The sequence below is a fragment of the Morchella sextelata genome (assembly GCF_020137385.1).
Source record: "Morchella sextelata strain SCLS chromosome Unknown scls_1, whole genome shotgun sequence".
In the NCBI taxonomy this organism is placed as follows: Eukaryota; Fungi; Ascomycota; class Pezizomycetes; order Pezizales; family Morchellaceae; genus Morchella; species Morchella sextelata.
Window position 1 is genome coordinate 3045723 of NW_025408616.1, and position 19410 is coordinate 3065132.

The 19410-nt window shown below is 50.1% G+C and overlaps 4 protein-coding genes across 4 annotated transcripts; 3 read left to right on the top strand and 1 right to left on the bottom strand.

Moving 5' to 3' along the window:
* Window positions 1-8968: 8968 nt before the first annotated feature.
* H6S33_000807 (uncharacterized protein) lies at window positions 8969-12684 on the top strand (the record flags this gene model as incomplete). The annotated part of the gene is made up of 3 exons (XM_044832225.1): window positions 8969-10591; window positions 10692-12056; window positions 12087-12684. Coding segments are annotated over 3 exons (3586 nt in total), but the record flags the coding sequence as incomplete, so codon positions are not given.
* A 181-nt stretch (window positions 12685-12865) lies between these two features.
* Window positions 12866-13820, top strand: H6S33_000808 (uncharacterized protein; the record flags this gene model as incomplete). The annotated part of the gene is made up of 1 exon (XM_044832226.1): window positions 12866-13820. A coding segment is annotated over one exon (955 nt), but the record flags the coding sequence as incomplete, so codon positions are not given.
* A 608-nt stretch (window positions 13821-14428) lies between these two features.
* On the top strand, window positions 14429-14794 carry H6S33_000809 (uncharacterized protein; the record flags this gene model as incomplete). Its single annotated transcript, XM_044832227.1, has 1 exon — window positions 14429-14794. The coding sequence occupies one exon, from the start codon at window positions 14429-14431 to the stop codon at window positions 14792-14794; it is 366 nt and encodes a 121-aa protein (XP_044700368.1).
* A 988-nt stretch (window positions 14795-15782) lies between these two features.
* Window positions 15783-19340, bottom strand: H6S33_000810 (uncharacterized protein; the record flags this gene model as incomplete). Its single annotated transcript, XM_044832229.1, has 1 exon — window positions 15783-19340. The coding sequence occupies one exon, from the start codon at window positions 19338-19340 to the stop codon at window positions 15783-15785; it is 3558 nt and encodes a 1185-aa protein (XP_044700369.1).
* Window positions 19341-19410: the final 70 nt, after the last annotated feature.

Sequence of the window (19410 nt, forward strand, 5' to 3'; positions counted from 1 at the left end):
GGATTTCTTCCCCCCGAGATGGAGTTATACTGATTCTCGAATTGCTTCGGTCCCTGAACTTCCCCCGCTCGACCCCCCCCCATTCTTTGCTCGTTCGGTGCCCTCACGGGTCGCGTCCACCGTTCACCCCTCGCCAAAACGACGGCCACCGCCAGACGGTCGTTCCCCCTCCTTACTTTCACTCATCGCACGAGTGATCCCACACGTCGGGTACGCACACTGTCAGTAACCTCCAGTCAGCGAGAACCTACTGCCAAAGCGCTCGACAGCCCGCGAAGTTAGCGACCTCTCGGTCGCGAAACTATCGTCAAATTTTTACCCGAGGTCCCGTGACCTTACCCCTCTTTATCGGCCTTAACCAGGCAACCCTTTTTACCCGAGGCGGCCCGCTCCCCTCACCCCAACCCAACCGGTCTCCGAGACCACCCTCAACACAATACGGTCGGCACCTTCGATTGCGACCCCCATACATACTGAGCCTTCGGCTCAACCCCTTCTTGCATGTCCCCTCCAGAGGACACCACTTTAAATACGACTCGGGCACAGTCTTTAGCCGTTGCTCCAGGGACCGACGACCCCACCCATTCTTATTTGACCTACCAGTCACCACTCCTTAACTCCTCGCTGCCTGACAACCAGACGCCCGAGGACCCACTCTTACACCACCCCCCTCGCTTCCACCCTGACGCTGCGGCGGTTGGCCTCTCCTGCCTTCGTGCGCGTGGTTTCCCAGTCCTGTTAAGGTTTGTCTACAGATATGACACCGGGAACGTTGGTAATGATATCGTTTCGATTGAACACTACGTTTAGGATTGTGCTCGCTTATGTAGTTGACGGAGAAGTTTGGGGTTCATTTTTACTACGGGGAGGTTTCTTTGTTGTCGCTTAGATTCTGCTTACCTGTACCACTTGTTATTCGCGCCCTCTTCGTGCGCTGTTTTGTTTTATTATGTACGCAGTTCTTGTAGCTGCGGTAGTTAGTTTTTGTACTTCGTTTTGCTTTCGGGTTAGTCGGTGGAGGTTGTAGTCGGGTAGTTAGGTGTGCGATAAGCTTCGGCTTCTATGCAATATAAGATTCTCTCTCTCTCTCTCTGTATTCTACTTGCTCGCCTCCAACTCGCAAAGAACTCCCTGATAACAAACCTCGCTTCAAAAACATCTTATTTTATTCCTCTCGGTTTACCCTGGTATATCATACCAGGTTGGGCCACTTCGTCCCCGATCGTACGGTCGCGTCTTGTTGTCCAAGCGAAAGAAACCTACGAAAACTGGCTTCCAGCGAAGAATTCTCCAGCCTTGACCTCCCGAAAGGAAGGAAAAGAAACCTATCCGAAACATCACTCTACGCCGCCAGAAGAACTGGACACTCAGTCATGTCGCAGCAAGCTTCGCTTCAGTCCTTTTTCACCCAGTCTTCCCAGCAAGGGCCAGCCCCCTCGCAGATCAAGAACACCCAGGTCCCCGACCCAACCCCATCCGGAGCTCAGGAACAGGAATTTTCCTCGACCTTTGCAACGGAATCCGACTACAACGACCCATCCCAACCGAGAGTCGACTACCTCTACCCGAGCATTGTCCCTCAGGACACTCACACCCAGACAGACCTGAACTATATTACCTGGGCCATCAGACATGCTACCAGCCGGATCTGCCCACCCTCCGACAGGATTGAAATCCTCGAAGAGGAAACAACTACACTCCGGAGAACAGTGGATACACTGAAACATCAAATCGAGGCGCAGACAAACATGATCACCAATATGCACTCGGCGATCCACGCGCTCCTCAACAAACAACCACAACCGCAGCAACCGCAGCAACCGCAACAACAGCAACAACAGCAACAACAGCGAAAACCACAACAACCGCAAGGACAAAGAATGCCCCCTCCAGCGGTCCCACAAACAATTCCCCAAGCAGCGCCACAGGCAGCCCCTCAGGCCCCCCCACCCGCACCCCCCCAACAAGCCCCACCTCGTGGATGGAAGGCAGGCACCTGGGCCGCCGTGGCCTCGGCACCCGGTCCCGCCCAAGGAAACTTCCAGGTCATCGAGAGGAAAAAGAAGTCCGCAAAGCCAAAAGCGGACCCCCTCTTTAAGCCAGAATACACCAAAATCAACAGGGAGATCATTGTTGAAACTACTGCCCCATCCGACGTTAACCCCTCCGAGATCAGGACCCTCGTCAATGCAAGAATCCAGGACGAGTCATGCCACTTTATCTCAGCAAGAAGAACACCCAAGGACAATTTCATCCTGGAAACAAAATTCGTTACCCCTGCAACAAAGGCAATGGAGTATGCCAAAGAAATTGAGGAGGCCCTCCTCACCCTACAGGTACCGGTCGCTGTTATCCGCGCAAACTCTAAATGGTCAAAGTTTCTCCTCCATGGGATCCCCACAACGGTCGGGGAGGGCATTGAGGCGGGACAATTGGTAGCCTCAGAAATTAGAAGCAACTACGGAGAGAACTTTCAACTCGCCCAGGTTCCCCGCTGGATCTCCAGAGCAGAGACTCGAATGGGAAAAACCCACTCATCAATGATCATCGCGCTCCCAGGACAAATCACAATGGAAACATTAGGAGTTAAGTTCCTATCCCTCTTTAACCGAAGCTGCCACATCGAGGCCTTCCTCCCAACCTTCCCAGACACCCAATGCGCGAAGTGCCTCGAATACGGCCACCGCCAGGAGAAATGCAAAAACAGCGGGAGATGCGGTCACTGTGCCGGAGATCACCTCACCAGCTTCCACCCATGCAATCAATGTCAGGGAGGATATAGATGCACCCACACCCCAATCAGATGTCTGAACTGTAAAGGAATCCATAAGGCCTCCGACCCAGCATGCCCTGAAAGAGTCAAACGCCGATTCCTCAACAAAGGAAAAGAAAACGCCCCACCTGTCCAAGACCCACCTGCCGCACCTGCCCAAGAGCTACTTCCAATAGTCCAAGTACCAGCCACCGCCCCGGTCGGAGCCACACCCGTTCCCGAAGACGACCAACACATGACGAATAATGCCTAGGTCTCTAACAACCGCGCTCGCACACCAACTTAATTGTGCACGGAGCGAACTAATCACCAAGGCGGCGGTGGAAGAAGCAGAAACAGACTCGAGTATCTATTTTTTACTACTACAAGAACCATGGACCTCAACAGAAGGTTATCCACCAGAATCAAATCTCTTTTATCTTTTTACAGCCAGTAACACCAATACAAAATGCGCAACATACGTCCGCAAACATGCCAACCTGAAACCAAAACACCACTACACACACGACAACTTCATAGTATCGATTACGGTAGAAATCCAGACCAAGAAAACCCAAATCCTAAACATATACTCCCCAGGCCGAAGTGGCCCCTTTGCCCAAATAGCAAGTACAATCCAAACCCTTGAGAATTGCCTAGTAATGGGAGACTTCAACTGCCACCATCAAATGTGGTACGGAGTAAATTCACATGAATACAGAAACAACATCAGAGCAGACCGCGTCAACGGCGCACGGTTAAAACGATGGATAACCCGACAGAAACTGACCCTCCTGAACGAACCAGGCGTCTTTACGCATTTCCCCAGGGACAGAGGGAAGAGGCCCACAACCATCGACCTTGCATTTGTAAAAGGCCCAATACTCGACCACAACCTACGATGGAGCACTGAACCCTACGGAGCGGGCTCAGACCATGGGAGAACCTCCGTCCACTTACACTTAGAAAAACCACCTTTTGTACCAAGACGAATGTGGCGACAAACAGACTGGAAGCTATTGGAGAACCACATGTCAAACATTTCCGTCCCTGCAGAGGCATGGGAAACTAAGGAACATACGGAACAAACTGTCGACTTCTTCCTAGAGCTGGTTAGGTCAACAGTCAATATAGTAACGCCACTCTCAAAGGAGGGGGTAAGAGCCAACTCCTGGTGGTCAGACGAGATGAAACAAATGAAGGCAAGGGTAAACTCGGCAGAAAGGAAGGCGAGAAATACAAGGAAACCCAACCACGCGGAGGAGCACCGGAAGGCATGCAGAGAATGGACAGTCATGATCCGGAAAGCAAAAGCGGACCAGCGGGAAAAGACGATGAACGAGGCGAAAGGTAGTGAAGTCTGGAGAATCCTAAACGCAGGAAGGAGAAGAGACACAATCATACCAACAATACAAGGTGAAGAAACGTTTGCGGGGAAGTGTCAAGCTCTAAGAGCCCAACTTTTCCCCTCGAAACGGACGTCCCCCGACCACCCCCCCCTAAACATTAGACCCCCTTCTTTTGACCTTAGCAACACCTTCGACATAGTCACCCCCGAAGAACTTAATAAAGCAATCGGCTCCTGTCCAGCGCACTCGGCGACCGGCCCGGATGGCATTCCCTATACCTTTATTAAAGCAATAGTCAAAGCAAACACAACTCTAATCCAAGACATGTTCTCCGCCATGCTCCGGCACGGCGTACACCCAGCGGAATGGAAAATAGCTAAGTGTATCCCGATCCCGAAACCCGGTAAAGCAAACTATCTGTTACGGGCATGCCAAGCATTTACGGGAGTGAGAGAAAGGCTAGTAGATACCCCTATACCCTTTAATAACTAATGGTAACACCACTATCAACTCCGGCTCGCACCTACGAGGTACGGTGCGATCAACATGCGACCAAATGCGGAGTTGCGGTTTTCCTAGTTAAAAAACACGTTTTCGACCCCAATAATAACCCCCGGAGCGTCAAACCGCCGGAGGGGAGTGTTTTGGTACCGGTGGATATATGAGGGACAGCTGGAATCAATCGGATTGAAGATCGGACCGCTCGGAGCGAATCGGAGCAAGCTGCCAGCCGACCGAGTACCTATCGGCGGTACCTGTGGGCATGAGAGGACTCTGCTATATGGGAAAGCGATATGGGAAGAGGCCTGAGTAGGTAGCCTTGCCGTCCGAGACCTCCGAATAGCCGACGCTGACGATTATCCACCAGACGGCCGATGGGGAAGAAACATCGACAGGGAAACGTGCATTAGAGTGGGTAAATAGGTTGAGGGGTTTCAGCGGCTTTAGGAGTTTGGGTTACGGACTTAGGAGTTAAATGTTCTTGGTTATTTTTCAGGGTCTCGGGCATGCCCCGAGTGTATTCTGTATTATTAGTAGACTGGGTCCTCGAGACATAAGCGAGGGATATAAATACTGTATCATTCACTGACTAGCCAAACCATTATCGGCGAAATCAGAGTCTTAACAATATAAATCGTTGATACGCGAGTTACAACTTTATTTGACTATACTTTTGGAAATACTTTATTCTATCGTGACTTCGAACTCTACCTGAACTATTACGTCGAAGACGGTCGAACATCACACGCTAACTCTAGTGAATCTTTGTTGATAACGTAGCTCGCGGGGCCCGTATCGGATCAAGGAGAATCATACTCGACGTTGACTGAAGAGACCTTGGAGACTTCTACCTTTGTAGCTGTTAGCCGAACTCTGAGCTCTGCGTAGTGTACTCTTGTGGTCTGGTACGCATCCCTCACACTATCATGAAGCAAAAGCCTACCGGCCCATTTCCCTTCTACAATGTTTCAGCAAAATCCTGGAGAAGATAGTGGCCCAAAGACTCTGCATCGCTGGAGAAATTCTAGGCACACTCTCAGCGAACCAATTTGGAGGAAGACCAACCATCTCGGCAGTCGACGCCCTGCTGAGAACCTTAACACCAATACAACAAAACCTATTACTGAAAAACAGTACCGGAGTCGCGCGGCGAGACAGACCAGCGATCCTAACCAATGATATCCAAGGAGCATTTAACTGCGTCGACCACCTACTCCTCGCGGAAGTCATGCAACAACAAAAATTCCCTACATACTTAACAGAATGGTGTAAGGAATTCAACACCGGCAGAAAACTACAGTTTCAATTCAACCATGAGCTAGAGGAGCCACAGCCCTATGATTCTGGAGTGCCGCAAGGTAGCCCCATGTCCCCGGTGCTATTTATGATCTATGCTGGAGTAATCCTGGACCCAACGAGCAGCCCAAAAGAGATGGACACCACTTACATCGATGACGATGCGCTGGTGCAAATATCCAAAACACCAGGCTTCATAATCAAGAGAATGGAGGAACGAATGAGAGAGAGACTAATAAAAGCTGAGCCACTTCAAATTAAATACGACCCGGATAAATCCGACCTGATCTTCTTCCGGCCCACCACATCATCCATACAACAACCACGACTTTCGATCAAAATCAACAATACCAACATACACCCCAAGGAGAGGCTGAAATACGTAGGAGTCTGGATAGATCCGACCCTCTCCTTCCGGCCACACATCGAAGCAGCGATTGCAAAAGGCCTCAAAGCCCTCCACCAGATCCGGTACACCGCCCGCCTGCCAGGAATAACGGTTAAAACAATCCATCACATCATAACACAAGGCTTCCTCCCAAGCCTACTCTACGGATCCGAAGCTTGGTGGACTGGCGCAGACCACATTATAAGATCTCTTGAACCACTGTATAATGAAGCGGCTCGGATCATCACCGGCCTACCACGATGGACCAAAAGAACTAAACTCCTCCGAGAAGCAGGCCTACCCCCCTTAGAACATCTCCTGACATACCGCTCAAGAAAGTACGGAACCAGAATACTCTGCACCGACGCAACCCACCCTAACAACGAATCCCGGATCGAGCTCCTCCCATACAGAGAAGCAAACATCAAAGGAACAGGCCTACACCGAATCGCCTCCCTACTACTCCCATACCAAACCCCCGGAAATGCGAGAGATAAGTGGAACCAGAACAAACTACTGCGCGATCACCTGTTGGAAGAATGGAACACACAACCAATACCTAACTACCATCATCGGGGGGAATTTCGCCCCCCTCCCAAGATAGCGAAACTCACCCTTACGGAAGCAAAGAAAGTATTTCGGATCCGGTGCCAAACCACCCGAATCGACAAACACGCAGTACACACAGACCCCGAACCATGCCAGTGTGGTATGGAAAACTCAGCGAAACACATACTTATGGAATGCCCAGCGTGGGCTCGAATCCGCACCCCTCTGATAGAGAAGATCCCCGGAGCGATGACCTGGGAAAACTGGATGTTTACAAACCTGAGAACGGACCTCATCCTACAATTTGCAAAACAATCTCAACTCTCGAAATGGTACGAGTCGGCGGAGGCGGAGGCGGACCTGGAAGAGGGGATGGAAGAAAATGATTAGGGACGGGATTAGGAAGGGCAGTTTCCTTTTACTCTTTAATTTTGTTTAATTTTTCTGTTTGAAAGATCCAGCGTTCGAGTTCGCTGAGATATGTTAGTTCTCCTTGTCGTCGGGTTTTCTGGTTGAGTGTTGTTCCGGAATTCCCTTGTTATTGTTTATGCTCGCTTGTGCTTGTTTTGTTCTTGTTCTTGTTCGTTTGCGTTTGCGGTTGTTGTTTTTTCTTTTTTCTTTTTCTTCCTTTTGTTCGGTTCGGTTCGGTTTGTTTTTAGGCGGTCGGGTCGGCGTGCGATAAGTCTTGTACTTCAAAGCAATATAAGTTTCTTCTTCTTCTTCTTTATTCTACCCGCTCGCCTCTGGCTCGCGGTAGGATTTCTTTCCCCCGAGATGGAGTTATACTGATTCTCGAATTGCTTCGGTCCCTGAACTTCCCTCGCTCGACACCCCCCATTCTTTGCTCGTTCGGTGCCCTCACGGGTCGCGTCCACCGTTCACCCCTCGCCAAACCAGCGGCTACTCTCGAAAGCCGCCTTCGCCCCTCCTTACTTTCACTCATCGCACGAGTGATCCCACACGTTGGGTACGCACATTGTCAGTAATCTCCAGTCAGCGAGAACCTACTGCCAAAGCGCTCGACAGCCCGCGAAGTTAGCGACCTCTCGGTCGCGAAACTATCGTCAAATTTTTCACCCGAGGTCCCGTGACCTTACCCCTCTTTATCGGCCTTAACTAGGCAACCCTTTTTACCCGAGGCGGCCCGCTCCCCTCACCCCAACCCAACCGGTCTCTGAGACCACCCTCAACACAATACGGTCGGCACTTTCGATTGCGACCCCCATACATACTGAGCCTTCGGCTCAACCTTTTTGCATGTCCCCTCCAGAGGACACCACTTCAAACACGACTCGGGCACAGTCTTTAGCCGTTGCTCCAGGGACCGACGACCCCACCCACTCCTTACTTGACCTACCGGTCACCACTCTTTACATCCTCGCTGTTTGACAAGCAGATGCTCGAGGACCAATACTCAACCCACCCCCCCTCGCTTTCACCCCTGACGCTGTTGCGGTTGGCTTTTCCTGCCTTCGTGCGCGTGGTTTCCCAGCCCTGTTAAGGTTCGTCCACAGATATGACACCGGGAACGTTGGTAATGATATCGTTTCGATTGAACACTACGTATAGGATTGTGCTCGCTAATGTAGTTGACGGAGAAGTTTGGGGTTTTATTCTTACTACGGGGAGGTTTCTTTGTTGTCGCTTAGATTCTGCTTACCTGTACCACTTGTTATTCGCGCCCTCTTCGTGCGCTGTTTTGTTTTATTATGTACGCGGTTCTTGTAGCTGCGGTAGTTAGTTTTGTACTTCGTTTTTGCTTTCGGGTTAGTCGGTGGAGGTTGTAGTCGGGTAGTTAGGTGTGCGATAAGCTTCGGCTTCGATGCAATATAAGATTCTCTCTCTCTCTCTCTGTATTCTACTTGCTCGCTAAGGCTCGCAAAGAACTCCCTGATAACAAACCTCGCTTCAAAAACAGCTTATTTTATTCCCTTCGGTTTACCCTGGTATACCATACCAGGCTGAGCCACTTGGTCCCCGATCGTACGGTCGCATTTTGTTGTTCCAAGCGAAAGAAACCTACGAAAACTGGCTTCCAGCGAAGAATTCTCCAGCCTTGACCTCCCAAAGGGAAGGAAAAGAAACCTTTCCGAAACATCACTCTACGCCGCCAGAAGAACTGGACATTCAATTATGTCGCAACAAGCCTCGCTCCAGTCCTTTTTCACCCAGTCTTCCCAGCAAGGGACAGCCCCTCCGCAGAACAGGAATACTCCGGTTCCCGATCCAACCCCATCCGGAGCTCAGGAACAAGAATTCTCCTCGACCTTTGCAACACAATCCGACTACAACGACCCATACCAACCGAGAATTGACTACCTCTACCCAAGCGTCGTTCCTCAGGACACTCACACCCAGACGGACCTGAACTACATTACCTGGGCCATTAGACATGCCACCAGCCGAATCTGCCCACCCACCGACAGGATTGAAATCCTCGAAGAGCAAACGACCACACTCCGGAGAACAGTGGACACACTGAGGCACCAAATCGAGGCGCAAACAAATATGATCACCAACATGCACTCGGCGATCCATCTTCTCCTCAACAAACAACCACAACCGCAGCAACCGCAGCAACCACAACAAAACCAACAACAGCAACAGCAGCAACAACAGCGAAAACCACAACAACCGCAGGGACAGAGAATGCCCCCTCCAGCGGTCCCCCAAACAGTTCCCCAAGCAGCGCCTCAGGCAGCCCCTCAGGCCCCCCCACCCGCACCCCCCCAACAAGCCCCCCCCCGTGGATGGAAAGCAGGCACCTGGGCCGCCGTGGCCTCGGCACCCGGCCCTGCTCAAGGAAATTTCCAGGTTGTAGAGAGAAGAAAGAAGTCCGCAAAGCCAAAAGTGGACCCTCTCTTCAAGCCAGAATATACCAAAATCAACAGAGAAATCATTGTTGAAACCACTGCCCCATCCGACGTCAATCCCTCCGAGATCAGGACCCTAGTTAATGCAAGAATTCAGGACGAATCCTGCCACTTTATTTCAGCAAGGAGAACACCCAAGGACAACTTTATCCTGGAAACAAAGTTTGTAACCCCAGCAACAAAGGCAATGGAGTATGCCAAAGAAATTGAGGAGGCTCTCCTCACCCTACAAGTACCAGTCGCCACCATCCGGGCAAACTCCAAATGGTCAAAGTTCCTTATTCACGGAATCCCCACAACGGTCGGAGAAGGCGCCGAGGCAGGACAACTGGTAGCATCCGAAATTAGAAGCAATTGTGGAGATAACTTCCAACTTGCCCAGATTCCCCGCTGGATCTCCAGAGCAGAGACTCGAATGGAGAAAACACACTCATCAATGGTCATCGCGCTCCCAGGACAAATCACAATGGAAACACTAGGAGTTAAGTTCCTATCCCTCTTTAACCGAAGCTGCCACATCGAGGCCTTCCTCCCAACCTTCCCAGACACCCAATGCGCGAAGTGCCTCGAATACGGTCACCGCCAGGAGAAATGCAAAAACAGTGGGAGATGCGGTCATTGTGCCGGAGATCATCTCACCAGCTTCCACCCATGCAATCAATGCCAGGGAGGATACAGATGCACCCACACCCCAATCAGATGTCTGAACTGTAAAGGAATCCATAAGGCCTCCGACCCAGCATGCCCCGAAAGAGTTAAACGCCGATTCCTCAACAAAGGAAAGGAAAACGCCCCACCCGCTCAAGACCCACCGGCCGCACCCATCCAGGAGCCGCTTCCGGTAGTTCAAGTACCAGCCACCGCCCCAGTCGGAGCAACACCCGTTCCCGAAGACGACCAACACATGACAAATAATGCTTAGGCCTCGAACCACCGCGCTCGCACACCAACTCAATTGTGCACGGAGCGAACTTATCACCAAGGCGGCGGTAGAAGAAGCGGAAACAGACCCTAGTATTTATTTCCTATTATTACAAGAACCATGGACCTCAGCAGAGGGATACCCACCAGAATCAAATCTCTTTTATATTTTTACAGCCAGCAACACCAATACAAAATGTGCAACATACGTCCGTAAACATGCCAACCTCAAACCAAAACACCACTACACACACGATAATTTCATAGTATCGATTACGGTAGAAATCCAGAACAAGAAAACCCAAATCCTAAATATATACTCCCCAGGCCGAAGTGGCCCCTTTGCCCAAATAGCAAGTACAATCCAAACCCTTGATAATTGTCTAGTAATGGGAGACTTCAACTGCCACCATCAAATGTGGTACGGAGTAAATTCACATGAATACAGAAACAACATTCGAGCAGACCGGGTCAACGGCGCACGGTTAAAACGATGGATAACCCGACAGAAACTGACCCTCCTGAACGAACCAGGCGTCTTTACGCACTTCCCCAGAGACAGAGGGAAAAGGCCCACAACCATCGACCTTGCATTTGTAAAAGGCCCAATACTCGACCACAACCTACGATGGAGTACTGAACCCTACGGAGCGGGCTCAGACCACGGGAGAACCTCCGTCCACTTACACCTGGAAAAACCACCTTTTGTACCAAGACGAATGTGGCGACAAACGGACTGGAAGCTATTGGAGAACCACATGTCAAACATCTCCATCCCTGCAGAGGCATGGGAAACCAAGGAACATACGGAACAAACTGTCGATTTCTTCCTAGAACTGGTTAGGTCAACAGTCAGCATAGTAACACCACTCTCGAAGGAGGGGGTAAGAGCCAACTCCTGGTGGTCAGATGAGATGAAACAGATGAAGGCAAGGGTAAACGCAGCAGAAAGGAAGGCGAGAAATACAAGGAAATCCAATCACGTGGAGGAACACCGGAAGGCTTGCAGAGAATGGACAGCCATGATCCGGAAAGCAAAAGCGGACCAGCGGGAAAAGACGATGAACGAGGCGAAAGGTAGTGAAGTCTGGAGAATCCTAAGCGCAGGAAAGAGACGAGACACAATCATACCAACCATACAAGGTGAAGAAACGTTTGCGGGGAAGTGTCAAGCTCTAAGAGCCCAACTCTTCCCCTCGAAACGGACGTCCCCCGACCATCCCCCCTTGAACATTAGACCCCCCTCTTTTGACCTTAGCAACACCTTCGACATAGTCACCCCCGAAGAACTTAACAAAGCAATCGACTCCTGCCCAGCGCACTCGGCGACCGGCCCGGATGGCATCCCTTATACCTTTATCAAAGCTACAGTCAAAGCAAATACAACTCTAATCCAAGACATGTTCTCCGCTATGCTCCGGCACGGTGTACATCCAGCGGAATGGAAAATAGCTTAGTGTATCCCGATCCCGAAACCCGGTAAAGCAAATTACCATGAAGCAAAAGCCTACCGGCCCATTTCCCTTCTACAATGCTTCAGCAAAATCCTGGAGAAGATAGTGGCCCAGAGACTCTGCACCGCTGGAGAAATCCTAGGCACACTCTCAGCAAACCAATTCGGAGGAAGACCAACCATCTCGGCGATTGATGCCCTCCTGAGAACCTTGACACCAATACAACAAAACCTACTGCTAAAAAACAGCACCGGAATCGCCCGGCGAGATAGACCAGCGATCCTAACCAACGACATCCAAGGAGCATTCAATTGTGTCGATCACCTACTCCTCGCGGAAATCATGCACCAACAAAAATTCCCCACCTATCTGACAGAATGGTGTAAGGAATTCAACACCGGCAGAAAACTACAGTTCCAATTCAAACATGAGCTAGAGGAACCACAGCCCTATGATTCCGGAGTGCCGCAAGGTAGCCCCATGTCTCCGGTACTATTCATGATATATGCCGGAGTAATTCTGGACCCAACTAGCAGCCCAAAAGAGATGGACACAACTTACATTGATGACGATGCGCTGGTGCAAATATCCAAAACACCAGGCTTTACAATCAAGAGAATGGAGGAACGAATGAGAGAGAGACTAATTAAAGCTGAGCCACTCCAAATCAAATACGACCCGGACAAATCCGATCTGATCTTCTTCCGGCCCACCACATCATCCACACAATAACCACGACTTCCAGTCAAAGTGAACAACATCAATATATACCCCAAAGAGAGGCTGAAATACGTAGGAGTCTGGATAGATCCAACCCTCTCCTTCCGGCCCCATATCGAAGCAGCAATCGCAAAAGGCCTAAAAGCCCTCCACCAAATCCGAAACACCGCCCGCCTGCCAGGGATAACAGTCAAGACAGTTCATCACCTAATAACACAGGGCTTCCTTCCAAGCCTGCTCTACGGATCTGAGGCTTGGTGGACTGGCGCAGACCACATCATTAGATCGCTAGAACCACTATACAACGAAGCTGCCCGGATCATCACGGGCCTACCTCGATGGACCAAGAGAGCTAAACTCCTCCGAGAAGCAGGACTACCCCCCCTAGAACACCTCCTAACATATCGCTCAAGAAAGTACGGAACCAGAATACTCTGCACCGAGGCAACCCACCCTAACAATGAATCCCTAATCGAGCTCCTCCCATACAGAGAAGCAAATGTCAAAGGGACAGGCCTGCACCGAATCGCCTCCCTCTTACTCCCATTCCAAACCCCCGGAAATGCGAGAGACAAGTGGAATCAAAACAAACTACTACGCGACCACCTGTTGGAAGAATGGAATACACAACCAATACCGGACTACCATCATCGGGGGGATTTCCGCCCCCCTTCCAAGATTGCGAAACTCACCCTAACGGAAGCGAAAAAAGTTTTTCGAATCCGGTGCCAAACTACCCGAATCGATAAACACGCGGTATATACAGACCCCGAACCATGCCAGTGTGGTATGGAAAACTCAGCGAAACACACACTTATGGAATGCCCAGCGTGGGCTCGAATCCGCGCCCCTCTGATAGAAAAGATCCCCGGAGCGATGACCTGGGAAAACTGGATGTTTACAAACTTGAAAACGGACCTTATCTTACAATTTGCAAAAAACTCTCAACTCTCGAAGTGGTACGAGTCGGCGGAAGCGGAGGCGGACCTAGAAGAGGGGATGGAAGAAAATGATTAGGGACGGGATTAGGAAAGGGTGGTTTCCTTTGTACTTTTTTTTTAAAAACTTTGGTTTTACTTCGTTTTGATGGATCCAGCGCCCGAGTTCGCTGAGATATGTTATTTCTCCTCGTCGTTGGGTTGTTTCTGGTTGAGGGTCGTTCCGGAATTTCCTTATTCTTGTTGATGTTCGTTCGTGTTCGCTTTTGTTCGTGTTTGTTTGTTTGTGTTTGTTGTTTTCTTTCCTTTCGTTCTTTTGTTCGGTTCGTGTTTTAGGCGGTCGGGTCGGCGTGCGATAAGTCTTGTACTTCAAAGCAATATAAGTTTCTTCTTCTTCTTCTTCTGTATTCTACTCTTGCTTGCTAAGGCTCGCAAAGAACTCCCTGATATCAAACCTCGCTTCAAAACACTTTATTTTTTATTCCCCTCGGTTTACCCTGGTATACCATACCAGGCTGAGCCACTTCGTCCCCGATCGTACGGTCGCGTCTTGTTGTTCCAAGCGAAAGAAACCTACGAAAACTGGCTTCCAGCGAAGAATTCTCCAGCCTTGACCTCCCGAAAGGAAGGAAAAGAAACCTATCCGAAACATCACTCTACGCCGCCAGAAGAACTGGACACTCAATCATGTCGCAGCAAGCTTCGCTCCAGTCCTTTTTCACCCAGTGTTCCCAGCAAGGGACAGCCCCCTCGCAGATCAGGAACACTCAGGTTCCCGACCCAACCCTATCCGGAGCTCAAGAACAGGAATTCTCCTCGACCTTTGCAACAACATCTGACTACAACGACCCCTACCAACCGAGAATCGACTACCTCTACCCGAGCATTGTCCCCCAGGATACTCACACCCAGACGGACCTGAACTATATTACTGTGAGGGATGCGTACCAGACCACAAGAGTACACTACGCAGAGCTCAGAGTTCGGCTAACAGCTACAAAGGTAGAAGTCTCCAAGGTCTCCTCAGTCAACGTCGAGTATAATTCTCCTTGATCCGATACGGGCCCTGCGAGTTACGTTATCAACCAAGATTCACTAGAGTTAGCGTGTGATGTTCGACCGTCTTCGACGTAATAGTTCAGGTAGAGTTCGAAGTCACCGTAGAGTAAAGTATTTCAGAAAGTATAGTCAAATAAAGTTGTAACTCGCGTATCAACGATTTATATTGTTAAGACTCTGATTTCGCCGATGATGGTTTGGCTACTCAGTGAATGACACAGTATTTATATCCCTCGCTTATGTCTCGAGGACCCAGTCTACTAATAATACAGAATACACTCGGGGCATGCCCGAGACCCTGAAAAACAACCAAGAACATTTAACTCCTAAGTCCGTAACCCAAACTCCTAAATCCGCTGAAACCCCTCAACCTATTTATCCACTCTAATACACGTTTCCCTGTCGATGTTTCTTCTCCATCGGCCGTCTTGGTGGATAATCGTCAGCATCGGCTATTCGGAGGTCTCGGCCGGCAAGGCTACCTACTCAGGCCTCTTCCCACATCGCTTTCCCACATAGCAGAGTCCTCTCATGCCCACAGGTACCGCCGATAGGTACTTGGTCGGCTGGCAGCTTGCGCCGATTCGCTCCGAGCGGTCCGATCTTCGATCCGATTGATTCCAGCTGTCCCTCATATATCCACCGGTACCAAAACACTCCCCTCCGGCGGTTTGACGCTCCGGGGGTTATTATTGGGGTCGAAAACGTGTTTTTTATGACTCTGGGTTTTTTGGTCGTAATTTGGTCGCACCACACTCCGCGAGTGTGGTCAAGAGTTGATATTAGCGTACAGAGGGTATTGGGGTATCTACTAGCCTTTCTCTCACTCCCGTAAATACTTGGCATGCCCGTAACAGCTTACCCCCCTTCCAGGGTGTCACGTCTCGGGACATCTTCTGACAGACTATGGTTCCAGTAAACCTGCTCCACATATCACCCGCGGTGTCTGTGGAGGGGAAGGACTTAGCCCCGTAGGGTACCTCTATAGTCTCAGGCGTTGGTCCTTCACGGCCTTGGGGTTCCTTCGATGGAAGTCGCGGACAAGGTCAAGTACTTCCTCATCCATAGCGTCCATGACTTGATACGTACAGTCACTCATCGAATAGCCCCGCCATTTCACCAGGTATTCCACTAATCCTCTTCTACTTTTCCGGCTCCCCACGATACTTTCCACTTCGTACAGCACCTCTCCTTCCTTATCGACCTCTTCGGGAGTTGGGGGACGTTGTTCTCGGCCTGGGATACTGCTCTGTCGATACCGTTCCAAGAGTTCAATATGGAACACATTATGGATTTTGACTTGTGGCGGCAGTTCCAGTTCGCAGGCTCGTTTCCCGGCTAGTCGGATGATTTTAAACGGGCCGAGTTTCTTGTGATCGAGTTTCTTGGTGGAGCGACGTGTCTTGATATTGGTCGCATTGAGCATAACCATGTCTCCCACCTTGAAGTTAGGCGGTTCGTCCCTTTTTCGATCATAGTATTTCCCCATCTTCTCCCTGGTATCTGTTAAGCGAGCGAGAGCAGAATCATGAACTCCCCGGATAAAGTGAGCGTACAGGTCACTGGTTGGGTTGACCACTTCGGCTTCCGTCGGCCAGTTGGTTCTTGGGTTGTAACCGTAATTGGTATAGAACGGAGATTGACCCGTGGCGGTGGTAACCGAGTTGTTGTAAGCATACTCCGCCAAAGGGAGTAGCTCTGCCCAATCATCTTGCTCGTAGTTGCAGAACGCTCGTAAGTAATGTTCGAGGGTTTGGTTGACCCGCTCTGTTTGCCCATCGGTCTGAGGGTGGAAAGCCGTACTCATTCTTATCCTCACGTCCAATAATTCCATAAGGGATGCCCAAAAACTCGAAGTAAACTTGGCGTCCCTGTCGGAAACTATATCAAGAGGCAGCCCATGGAGTCGCCAGATTTGACCGAGGAATATCTTCGCTAAATCCTGCGCGGTCGTTTCTGCTACTAGGGGGATGAAGTGCGACATCTTCGAGAATCTATCGACTACTACCCAGATTTGGTTATATCCCTTTGATTCCGGTAACTGTACGACGAAGTCCATTGATATCGATTGCCAGACGGAGTGTGGTGTGGACAGTGGAAGAAGCGCACCGTATTTCTTATGGCGGCTGGGTTTGTTGCGCTGGCACTCGTCACATGACCGAACGTAATCATCAATCCACTCGTTCATTTTTGGCCAATAGAAGTTGCGCGTAATAAGTTCCAAAGTTTTATCTTGTCCAAAGTGTCCTGCCACCTTCGAATCGTGTTCTGATTGTGCAATTCGGATCTTAATACGGTCGTCTGCCGGAATGTAGAGTCGGTTCTTATAGAAGAGTAGCCCGTCTTTCTCAACGATATCCTTCAGTTCCCCCAGCTTCTCCCCTTGCTCAACTCTCTCTTTCAGTCCTACCCATGTCGGGTCTCCCGATGCCGCCTGCCTGACATGATCCAGAAAGTTCTTAGACCAGTCAATCACCCCCTTGGAGGCAAGCGACACCGCTGATACCACAAACTCTTCCTCCGCCAACTGTCCGGGCTTAAAGAACCTGTCTATCGGCTGTTTCCCAAGCGTGCCTCCCCCTTCAGGACGGTACTCCGGCCGTCGCGATAGTGCATCTGCCTTCCCATTTTTGGTTCCTGGGCGGTAAATAATCTTAAAGTCAAATTCCGCCAAAGATTCAGCCCACCTTGCCTGTCGTCGGTTAAGAACCTTGGTTGTTGAAAAATATTCCAAGTTCTTGTGATCCGTATATACGAGAACCGTTCGGCTAGGTCCTTCGAGGTAGTGACGCCATTGCTTGAAGGCTGACACAATTCCCAACATCTCCTTATCCCAGACGTCGTAGTTGAGTTCCGCTGGGTTAAGTTTTCGAGAGTAGAAGGCAACAGGGTGAGTCTTTCCGTCAATAACCTGGGATAGAATTGCGGCGATAGCAAAATCACTTGCGTCCGTTTCCACGATAGTCTGGCGATCTGGAGAGAAGTGTACCAAGATCGGCGCAGACGTAAACAGGGTTTTGAGTTTTTCGAAGGCTGCTTGGGCCGTCATGGACCAGACAAAGTTCTTAGCATCACCCCTGAGACAATCGGTAATGGGTTTACAGACCCCGGAGAAATTGTGGATAAACCTTCTGTAGAAGTTGGCAAAGCCCATGAAGATCTGTACTTCCTTAACGCTGCGCGGGGCTTGCCAATTCGTAACAGACATGACCTTATCCAGTGCCATGGTGACGCCTGCTGGGGCAAGGATATATCCGAGGAACTCGATTTCGGTGAGCTCGAAGAACGATTTCTTCGGGTTGGCGACTAGGTTGTATTCTTGTAGCCTGCTAAGTACTTTGCCGACCAGCTCCCTGTGTTCCTCTCTAGACTTGCTATATATTAGGATATCATCAAGGTATACTACTACACCTTGATCCAAAAATTCCCTCAGCGCATCATTCATCATATTCTGGAAGGTCGCCGGCGCATTTGCCAGCCCAAAAGGCATGACGAGGTACTCAAAATGCCCGTACCGCGTACGAAAGGCTGTCTTCCACTCGTCGCCGTCTTTGATCCTGATGAGGTTGTAACCTTCCTTCAGGTCAATCTTCGAGAAGATAACCGCGCCTGCCACTCGATCTCGCAGCTCGTCCATAAGCGGTAACGGATACCTGTTCTTGATGGACACACGGTTAAGTCCACGGTAGTCAACGCAAAGTCGCAGACTACCGTCCTTCTTCTTCACAAATAGGATTGGGGCTCCTGCCGGGGATTTGCTTGGCCTAATCTTTCCCAATCGCAACATTTTATCTAGGTATTCTCGAAGCACCTTCAGTTCGACTTCGGATAGGGAGTAGACGGGTCCCCATGGTGGCTGCTTTTCTGGCTCGAGATCTATCGCGTGGTCATAAGATCGATGCGGTGGTAATTTGTCTGCTTCCGATGGTAGGAAGACTTTAAGGAACCCATGGAGCCATGAGGGAAGAGTTTCGCGGAGGTTAACCGATTCATCTTCCAGAAGACAAATACTACCGATGAATTGGGCCTCCGGATCGTCTAATACACCCTCGTCCATTTCTATTTGAGGTTCCTTGTCAGTGAAGCATCGACTCTTGCAGTTCTCACCATCGTAGGAAACTTCCCCATTTGCCCCTATAACCGGCTTGTGCTCTTTCAACCACCAGTTCGGTAATATTGCATCGATGCCAACCGGGAGAGGGGCGATCTCGAATGACAACTGTGTTTGATGCCCCCTTGACATTATAATTAATGGTTGTGTAAAGGCGTGTCCCGTGCCCTTCATAACTTCTCCCGTAAATCCAAATACCCGGGCCGGGACGTCTCGTTTCACCTTCGGGACCTCAAAACTATCAACAAAAACAGCAGACAAAACAGGACCAGTTGCACCAGTATCCAACAACACCTTACAAGGTAAACATTTTTCCGCAAAACAAAGGAACTGATTAACGATAGGTCGAGGACCATGAATAGGTTCCTCCAAAATTTTCTGTTTTTTCTCCGGTTGGGACGCTCTCCCTTCCTGCCTTTTTCTTTTCATATTTTTTTTGTTGTTTTCCGTCAGTGATAACATAGCAATCTGGGGATACTCCTGACCTGACTCATCAGAG